The sequence below is a fragment of the Anarrhichthys ocellatus genome, unplaced genomic scaffold, assembly GCF_004355925.1.
Source record: "Anarrhichthys ocellatus isolate YVR2014 unplaced genomic scaffold, GSC_Weel_1.0 scaffold85, whole genome shotgun sequence".
In the NCBI taxonomy this organism is placed as follows: domain Eukaryota; kingdom Metazoa; phylum Chordata; class Actinopteri; order Perciformes; family Anarhichadidae; genus Anarrhichthys; species Anarrhichthys ocellatus.
The window spans coordinates 2,745-13,157 of NW_022280115.1; the positions used below are offsets into that span (position 1 = coordinate 2,745).

At 43.5% G+C, this 10,413-nt stretch overlaps 1 protein-coding gene across 4 annotated transcripts in view; it reads right to left on the reverse strand.

Annotated features, from left to right (window-relative positions):
* Nucleotides 1-282: 282 nt before the first annotated feature.
* LOC116398540 (acyl-coenzyme A thioesterase 11-like) overlaps nucleotides 283-10,413 on the reverse strand; it is a 40,790-nt gene continuing 30,659 nt past the window's right edge. For 3 of the 4 annotated variants that reach the window (XM_031874919.1, XM_031874918.1, XM_031874921.1), the window contains 5 exons: nucleotides 5,844-5,927; nucleotides 5,334-5,467; nucleotides 2,975-3,142; nucleotides 2,752-2,878; nucleotides 283-2,658 (listed from right to left, as the gene is read on the reverse strand). In XM_031874919.1, coding sequence (XP_031730779.1) covers nucleotides 2,419-2,658; nucleotides 2,752-2,878; nucleotides 2,975-3,142; nucleotides 5,334-5,467; nucleotides 5,844-5,927 — 753 coding nt within the window. In that variant the 3' untranslated portion in view covers nucleotides 283-2,418. Of the gene's footprint in view, nucleotides 2,659-2,751; nucleotides 2,879-2,974; nucleotides 3,143-5,061; nucleotides 5,468-5,843; nucleotides 5,928-10,413 lie in introns of those variants that run through there. The other variant, XM_031874920.1, reaches the window with a different exon arrangement.

Below are 10,413 nucleotides of genomic sequence, written 5' to 3' on the forward strand. Positions count from 1 at the left end.
GGTCAGGGACAGAAGGCTGAGTGAGTTACCGGGACAGAGGCAAGGTGGGGTACTCCAAAACAGGCAGGGTCGGTAACGGGGAATCAGTCCAAAGGGGTACGCTGGAAAGTCTTGCATTGAAGCGGAGAACGATCTGGCAGCGAGTGTGTGTGACTGGGGTTTAAAAAGTGGAAGCAGCAGAGTGAGCAGGTGAGAGTGATGAGGTGGGTGTGACTGGCAGGTGCACTGAATAAACTGATTAGGTGAGTGAGAGATGGAAAAAACAGGATAATGGTGGCAGAGCTGTGACAGAGCCCCCCCCCCCCCCAAAGGGACAGCTCCAGAAGTCCCAAAAAACCCAAAACAAAACATAACCGTCTCCCAAGGGAGGGTGGTGGGGGCCCGAAGGAGGGTTAGAACTCCTCCGAGGCCGCAGAGTCAGAGTCCACAGTGTGTGGAGGGGGTCTGGTGGTAGGGTTCCTTGGGCCCGGAGGAAGGAGCCTCATGCAGGGAGATGAGTGGGAAGGTTTTTGTTGATTGCACACTGGGCAGGCGTTGACGAATTCCCTGGTGTCCTCGTCGAGCAAGACCCACCAGAAACGCTGCCGCAGAACGTCCTGGGTCCTCTGGATGCCCGGGTGGCAGGTAAGTCTCGAGGAGTGTGCCCACTGGAGGATGTTGGACCGCAGGCCCTGAGGGACGAACAGGCGGTTAGGAGGGCACGCGCTGGGACCGGCTTGACCCCTAGTTGCGGCCCTCACTGACTCCTCAATCTCCCAGGTGAGGACGGCTACTTGGCAGGAGGCAGGGAAGCTGGACGAGGGGCCAGAGGTAAGTTCCTCCTCCCCCTAGAACTGACGGGAAAGGGCATCCGGCTTGACATTGCGGGACCCAGGGCGATAGGAGAGCGTGAAGTGGAACCGTGTGAAGAATAGTGACCACCTGGCCTGTCGGGAATTTAGTCTCTTGGCCGTGCGGATGTACTCGAGGGCCTTATGGTCGGTCCAAACCAGGAATGGGAGCTTGGTCCCCTCCAACCAGCGACACCACTCCTCCAGGGCCAGCTTCACTGCTAGTTGTTCTCGGTTGCCAATGTCATAGCTTCTCTCGGCGGGGGAAAGCAGACGCGAGAAAAAGTCGCAGGGATGGAGCTTTTGGTCAGTGGCCGAGCGCTGGGACAGGACACCCCCAACCCCTATGTCGGAGGCATCCACCTCCACCACAAATTGTCTGTCCGGATCCGGGACTTGGAGGATGGGTGCTGAGGTGAACCTGGACTTCAGATTCTGGAAGGCCTCTTCGGCTGCAGGAGTCCACAGGAAAGGAATCCTTGAGGAGGTGAGGGCAGTGAGCTAGCGACAGCGCTATAATTCCTGATGAACCTCCTATAGAAATTGGCAAACCCCAGGAAACATTGAAGCTGCTTGACGGAGTTTGGGACAGGCCAGGTAGTGACGGCAGCAACCTTAGCGGGGTCCATCTGGATGCTGCCCTGGGAAACGATATACCCCAGGAATGAAACCGTGGGAACGTGAAACTCGCACTTCTCCGCCTTCACGAACAGGGAGTTCTCCAGTAGGCGTTGAAGCACGGACTGAACGTGGTGCACTTAACCGTGATCTCATTTAAGCCCCGGTAGTCGATGCACGGTCTGAGAGTCTTGTTCTTCTTCTCCACGAAGAAAAATCCAGCACCTGCGGGAGAGGACGAGGGCCGTATGAGACCGGAAGCCAGGGAGTCTTTAATATACTTGTCCATCACCTCTCTTTCAGGAGCAGACAGGGAATAAAGGCGCCCCTTAGGTGGGAACATCCCAGGATGGAGGTCGATGGCACAATCATGGGGGAGGCAGAGACATGGCCTTGGATTTGTTGAAAACCTCCTTAAAGTCCAAGTATTCAGAGGGAACCCCTGTAAGTTCAGGCATGGAATTGGTGAGCGAGGCGCCTCGTGGTACGGCGGCTTGCTTCAGGCAGACTAGATGACAGGACTGGCTCAAGGACTGGCTTATTTGTTCATATTTATGAAACAAGTTTTTTTAATCAAAAGACAGATGTTACTTTGTGCTAAGCAAATGTAGACAGTTCTCTCATCGGTTAGTGTTTATAAAAATGCACTCCGCATTTCCTATAAACCTCACACTTGGTTGGATTTAGAATCAAATGAACATTTAACTTAGATCTGCAAACATAAAAAAAAACATGATCTGACCATTAGTGACACAGATTACAATGTTTTATTTGTGTCACAATAATGAACAATGAATTTAGAGTGAGCATTGACAGTTATTTCAAAAATCAACAAAGTATTCTTTTTTTAAATGTAAATATCACTTTTTGTTCACTGAGGACACTGACAGTGTTAATAGTACCATGTTGGATAAACAGCAGCAGGACCTCACTACGCTTGTAAACTGGCCTGGGGAGGACCACTGACTGACTACAGCTGGGTGCTGCGGAGGGCCACTGACAGATTGTCAGCTTCAATATCACAGGCGGGACCGTCTGTATTCGTGGCCTGGTATTGGCCCGTCTGCACCTCAGAGGCGGACTGCAGTCTGTTCCTGGTCAAGTATTGGCTGCAGGAGCAGAAGTTGTGGTAGAACGAGGAAGAGAGGCCGGCGATATCTGTGGAGATGTAGGGAAGAACCTCTGGAGACGCCTGGTTATAGTAACTGATCTGGAAAAGGATACAAAAGAAAATGGTGAAGTTTGTTCAGATTATATGTAAATAAACACCTGTTTAATCAGCTATGATCACTATTGGTCTCACCAGTGACATGTTGTTTCTGGTCTCCAGTATGGTAAATCCAGCACACAGAACCTCTCCTCTATTGTATCCTTCAGTGGGAGGGTAAGTGGGCAGGGACACTGAGCGCAGTGCGATGACGTATGGATCTCTGAGGAGGAAAAAAAACAAGAGACGACATTTAGTCCTGAAGGTGTGTGACCTTTGACCTGAAGGTGTGTGACCTTTGACCTGTCATTCCACTGACCCGCTGCCACACGGCTTCCTCTTGGAAGCCAACAAGATGAAGTCCTGCAGAATCCCTTCTCCCTGATGGGCTGAAGTCTGGGAACCTACTGCACCGTGACTCACTGATGGGGTCACCACTCGATACAGGAAGTCATCATCGTCCACCTGGTGAATCAGCTCACATTTCCTGATTCCGGAAAAGACACAGAGAGATACCGCTGATGAGGATGTTGGTAGAAATGTAGTTTATTTGAAAAATAATTTGAACTATATTGTTAAAGGAATAGTTCCACATTTTGGGAAATGCATTTATTCACATTATTGCTAAGAGTTAGATGAGAAGACTGATACCACTCTCATGTCGATACGATAAACGGCCAGAGGCCAGTTAGCTTAGCTTAGCATAAAGTCTGGAAATGAGGGAAAACTCTAGCCTGGCTGTATCCAAAAGTAACAAAATCCAGCTACCAGCACTTCTGAAGCTCACTAATTAACATGTTATATCTTGTTTATTAAATCTGTGTAATGGTATTACAGGGGCTTTTCTCACAAACTATGACTTGGCCTGGCTCAGCCACCTCATCCTATTTTAACATTAGTATAGGAGAACATACCTCAACCCAAGCACTGAATATGCATAGAATACTTTTCACTACGCTTTATTACCTAAAACTTTAAAGGTGCTGTATTGACACGTGTTATTGGACTGTTGTTGTGACCTGTATTACTATTTGGCCACACTCTAATAACTGTCAGCCAGAAACCAGAGTCTAGACTAAACTAAAAAAATAATGGTTCAACGTTCATCCCTTCATGCACCGATTATGAACTGAATCAAAAAATATACTGTCTGGATTCTTCACTTCTTCAGGATCTTTTTCTGCAACAGTGTGTCTTTGTGAGATGTGACGTGGTAACTTATTGCATTTTAGACCACATGTTAGGTTGCAGTGGTATGGAGTCAATCCCGCTGGTCTGGATTTTGCATTGAGAAACTTTTAAAAGCACTACAGGTTTGGGGTGAACTGTCCCTTAACGTGTCTGTTTAATAATACAAATAATAATAATAACAATTATAATAATAGTAATCAGTTTAGTGGCCTCTGACTACAGATTCCCACTGTAGAAAACAAAGGAAGAAGTTACTAATAATAAAATGGTGCCTACATGGCTTAGGTACATGGCTTCCTAATGAGTTTAAGGCAGTGGCGGGCCGTCAGGGCCTGCAAGGCCTTCTCTGCTGGCCTAAACAGAATCACAAAGCTATATCTATTTTATAATTTAATAATTTTTATTAAATACACTAAATGTATTATAATTTATAAAAATATTTTTCCCATTATCTTATTTTCTCATTGCACAGCTACTGTCTTCCTCAGTTGCTCTGCTTCCAGTGCAGCTTGTTTTAAGGAGAGCTTTTATCCAATCAGATTTCACATCTGTGTCTCCAGGTAAGAACAGAGGCAGAGGCCTGCAGAGTCTCAAGTGCATCCAGTGCAGTTCAACTGAATGGGGACGATATTGTTGATTGTCATAGTGTTCAACCAATCAGATCTTTAGTTTGACATGTTGGGCGTAGTCTTTGACGTATCAGCACCTGCTAGCCGGCCTATAATGACGTCAGCATTACATGCCGCTCAGTGTCCATGTGTAGCTCTGCCGCGAGGTGCAGAGTGTGCTGTGATTGGTCAGTGGGCGAGCACGTGACTATCGTGAAACGAAACTTAACAGCAGAGGCTGTCGGGTAGTGAATCACATCACGTGATGCAGCTCAGCCAATCAAATATGGGCATTCTGACTGAGTGAGATGTACCACACACCATGACACAGGGGGCTGATACGAGGAAAGACATTGCAGAGCAGTACGTTCAACATTCAAGTTGTGAAAGTAAAATCCTATGATAATCTCTTTGGGTCGCGGCTTGTCATTAAGGAATGATGGTGTATCTCACAACCAGACCAGCTGAGAACATTATATTTTCCTGAATTTAGGCTTTTGCATTTTCTAAATGCTCTAGCATTATTCAAACGACTCGTACCGAACGGTTTAATATGAAGATGTACATAGTTACAGCCTTAAAAATGAATAATAGCTGTGGCGCCATCATGTGGTTATAAGGTGGTATTTCAGCTGCAGGACAGCAGTGAAGGCCCAGGTATAAAATGCACGGCATGCCACTGGTTTAAGGACATGTATTACTACTGCCCAGCACTGCCTTCATTACTTTTTAATCAAAAGTAACAGACAAGTTTTACTGTCTCATGACTTCCCAACTCACCAAACCGGTGGTTAAATAGGTGCCCTTCATTTACTTTTTAGGCATGTACTGTGTGTGTGTGTGTGTGTGTGTGTGTGTGTGTGTGTGTTAAAGTATTACTGATAATGTATGTCCCAGCTCGGCCTGTTGCTCAGCTCAGCCAGCAGACAAAAAGCTCTGTGAGCAGGAACATCCACCTTTGACTCCACCCTGAAACTCAACGTGGACTTCTGCTCCATGGTGTAAAGACGAACCTGGGAGCAAATCATCACAGTAAACATCCAACTCCTCATGGTAATGGTAAATGTAAATGGTCTTGTACTTGTACTTGTATCGCACCTTTCTAGTCTTCCCACCACTCAAAAACATCATTACACATCATTACACTATTACTGTCATCATTCACCCATTCACACACTGATGGTAGCAGCTACCATGTAAGCTGCCACCTGCCCATCAGGACTGACTAATATTCATACCCATTCATACAGGGGGCAATTTGGGCTTAAGCGCCCAAGGACACATAAACATGGACTAACGGAGCCGGGGATCGAACCACCGATCCTCTGAAGGAAGGAGAGGGAGAAAAAAAACTCTCATACGTAAAACACAAAACCTTTCAGCGGATACCTTGTCTTTCTCAGAGCTGAGTCGCCACTTGTTTCTAGCAGCCAACATCTTCAGAGCAGAAACATTGTTATAGCTCAGATACACCTGGAAACACACACACGCACACATATGTATAAGCAAACAAACACATAAGCATGCACACACTATTTCAATACTGGGCCTTATGCTACTCCTCTGGTGGTGCTCCGCTGAGCACGCACACAGTGACTATGAAAGGACAACATATTGTGACAGAATCACAAAATTCCACCAGCCTAGTTTACATATTAGTTTGGTAGTAGGGCGAAAGTAAATAGTTCAACGTTTCATTCATAATGTTGACATTCAAATACTTATATAAAAAATAATTGAACATGAATTAATTTGCATGTCCGTTTATGTGTTTAAAGTCGGTATGTGTGCCCAGTGGCAAATAAATATCAGGCTACACTAATATTTGTAGTATTATACTATTTGTAAAATGAGTTTCCAGTGGTGGCTGTGGAGGATTGATCCAAACATTTCCAAAAAGTGTTGTTAGGTCCAAAAGTCAAAATTGAAAGAAAGCAGATAGAAAAAATTCACGTTTTTATCTCACAAAATATTGACTGTCAAGTTACATTCATTAAAGAAATGTAATAATCAATCAAGAGTCATTTAAACATATATATCACATTTCATTGGAAAATTTCAGTCGAGCCTTCAATGTAAAACAATGACATTTGGTACAGAGGATTCATTTCTATCTTTGTTTTATGACATTTTCTGCCACACGAGTTCATATTAGTTTTACAAGTCAGATCTAATTTACAATACTGCAAATCATTTTCCAACTATGATGTATTTTTTATGTTCCTCATTTTAGAGTGATCTCAATAGATGTGCATTCAAGCTGACTTTTTTAGACTGTACTTAAAAGAACACAAATCAAACATGAACTAAAACACATTCACATGCTTTTGAAATGGAAAAACTAGTATGGCCCTTGAATCATAAATCATTAATACTGCTCTCTTAATATTCCAATGAGTTTTGATCACGGTGGCATTATTAACTGGACTGAGTGGGTTGTTTAATATGGAGCTGCACAGCTCGAACTGACCTTGTTATCGACTAAGTCTTAATCTAAATGTTGATAAAGCTTGTTATGAGTAATTACTCATAACAAGCTTTTTTATTAGCTTCATCTTGTAAAACCAAATGACTTACGTTATTACTTATATTATCACTGTGTTTTACATGAGCCAAACTTTCCAAGGGACATTAAATTCACTATCTGAGATCAAACAGTCAGAAACTGTTTCACAAACACCTGCTTTATCAACATTTAGATTAAGACTTAGTCGATAACAAGGTCAGTTCGAGCTGTGCAGCTCCATATTAAACAACCCACTTAGTCCAGTTACACAATTGTGTGTCTTTATCTATCGCTAACCACTGTAACACAGCTTATCTGACAAAAACTACAAATAAGATTACTGTGTAAGGACCCTATAGCTATATGGAAGATTTCTAACGTCTAAGTAAAAACAAATCAAATGCAGAAATATTATTTTATGCATGGATTTACTGTCACAATTAAAAGAACAATATATGTAGCTTTTTGTCTTTAACAACTGAATAAACAGTTTTTTATTGTGATACAGATCTTTCATGACACATGTAAGAGTAACTGCACACTTAATTATGTTTCTTAAGCTGTAAACTAAATGATACGACTGTACTGTGATGAAACACATCGATGCTGGTGTTAATATTGACATTTCTTTCCAAATTTCCTGGTTGAAAATGGCTCAATCTACTGTCTACCATCTACTGTTTGAAATCAGCCCTATGGCTATATCTGAGACTGTTTGGGACTAATCTACATCATGACATAACAGAATATAACCCCCTGAAATCAGACCCCCTCCTCATCTCTCCCCACAGGATCTATCGTTTTTGCTTCTTCATTATGTGTGTAGCATTACAATCACAGCAGAGCTCATTCCTTGGCATCTAGGAGACTACAGCTGGGAGGAGAGCAGACGGCAGCTCCACTAGGAGCTAGACCAGGGGTCACCAACCTTTTTGAAACTGAGAGCTACATCAAGGGTACCGAGTAGTACGAAGGGCTACTTGTTTGATACAAACTTCCTGAATAACAAAGTTGCACAGATCACCTTTTAATAATAATAATATATGTGAAGAAACTGATCACATGTCAATGTTAATTATTCCTCACAATAATTATTAACAATGATTGTGTATTTTGTTCAAAATCGCACCTGTTATATTGTTGTAAAAATTATCACTTCTAAAAATTTTTAGGAAATCATCAACTGTCATATCTTCACATCATGACTCGTTTGTACTAACCACTACCTTCGTAACATGTTTGAACAAATCATGAACTCTGTCCCATGTTTATACAAATTATCAGTTATGTAGAATAAAAAACAACAACTCTTTGACATTTTTTAATTAATCCTATTACATTAGTAGTAATCGCCACATTTTGGGAAATCTGGGTCAACTTTGCATTGCGCAATGAAGCCTGCATGCCGGCCTGTAGTCTGTAGTCACCGACACAGCTCTTTTTGGGTACCTTTTTCTCCACGAAGAAACTAGTAAAAAGTCTCGTCTATAGCGGAGTGGGGGGTATCCAACCCTCCGAGTCACGCGAGCGTCTTTGGGCGCCTGCGTTCAAACCTCTAGTCTGGGCCTTTTCGATCGTACTGCGTTGCCTCGCCTCTACCCCCGCCACCCACGAGTTGTTGCCCCGCGGCCTGTTCCGAGGACTTACTGACCTGACGACGGTGTGCGATCGTGGCGGGCGCGGCGCGTCCGGTGTCAACGGGAAGCGCCCGCCATTCGGAACCTGAAAACCTAGTGCGGTGCGGCGGCCTCTTCCTTTTAAAATCTACATGAATGCAAGCGTTTTTGATTCAAAAAGAACAGAAACTACAATTTTTAGACGGAGCTCCATGGGGACCTAGTGCTATTTTTAGAACATGCCTTGCGGGCGACTCACATGGTCCCCGCGGGCACCGTGTTGGCTACCTCTGAGCTAGACACTAGACACTGGGTTAAGGTCCTACAGCCACAACGGTCCATCTCAAAAGCTAGCGCCGTTCTCCTCCCGGCGGCGGTGAGTGAGGCGGAGGGACTACGGGGTGTAATTCTTGCCTCATTTGTGGTCTGATAAACAGTAAATCCATTCAACTCAGTGCCCCATGTCGCTATTTTCCAAGCCACTGCAGCTAGCTGTCATCAGCTCCCGCTGTAGTATTTGTCAACCAGGCTCAAAACAAGCCTCACCTAGTCTGTTGTAGGCCATCTTTTGACCTTTGTCGTGGCTCAAAAACTGACATCCATAGAAAAGTTTGGTCTCAATTTGAACCGGAGAATATGCAGATTAATTCCATACCTGATATGTTATGATCCACAAAAGTTAGGCACCATACGAGATGAATAAATCCCTGTTCTGTTGTTTCCTTCACTGCCATCTTGGCTGTAAGGGAGCCAAAGATGGACAACTGAGTGAGATTCACCTCTTCTTTGTTTGGGAGGAGAGATGCAGACACACCTGGTGGAGATCTGCACTCTACTGAGGAAACTTTTCAAATGTTCTGTTGTGATTAGATTTTAATGTGGAATGGAAAATGAATTTGTAAAACAATTAGTTAAGTTATTTAGGACAAACAACATTTTCATTTCAATCACAAACACGCCTACAGAGAAATCAAAGTTGCTAAATCTAGCGAGAAAGTCACTGACGCCTTCGTTTGGGCCAAATGAAATGATCAGACAGATCTTTTTCTCTTCGTCAGAGCATTTGATTTAATAAATGCTGACGGGATGGAGTGTGAATTTCAACAAATATAACAAAAATGTTTTTGAAGAACATTACCAACACCTAGCTTACAATGATGCAGAATCATTTGAAAAAACATCTGTTCGTTTTGGGCAGGTAAATATTAAAATGTCAGTTGGACCCTCTATCATGTCCTGCTCCCTAATCGCTTTTTTTGTGTGACAATAAAACACACAGCACAGGTCTTACCTTCGTCATGCATTTCTTGCTTAAAGCAGTATTCATTGGTCGAATGGGTTCTGGTCGTATCACTCGAGTGACCCGAGTGATACGAGTCAATAAACAAAGCTGTACCAAAAATCCAAGAGTTCAGCCGGCAAACTAGTGTGTGCTGTTATCTTGCACTCTCTCTGTGCATACATTCCTCTCCATATGTTGACATACACAGAGGAATGAATGCAGGAATGAGATGTAATGAATGTGTTATTGATCACAGAACATTTAACTTATTAAGGGTGGTCTCATCCAATAGCAATACCTACAAAAATAATGCGGCGTAGTTGATAGATATCCCACGAAATTCTTTCATACGTTATCCCCGAAATCATGAATGAGGACGTATAAAGACAGCTACGACACACACCAGTACACACAGAAAAATAAAGGTGCCATCTGGAACCGAAAATGGTTCTTCGGAGTGATGCCATAGAAGAACCATTTTTGGTTCCACAAAGAACCTTTCCGACCAGGGTTCTTTAAAGAACCATTTCCTTAAACAGTTCTTTAAAGAACCCA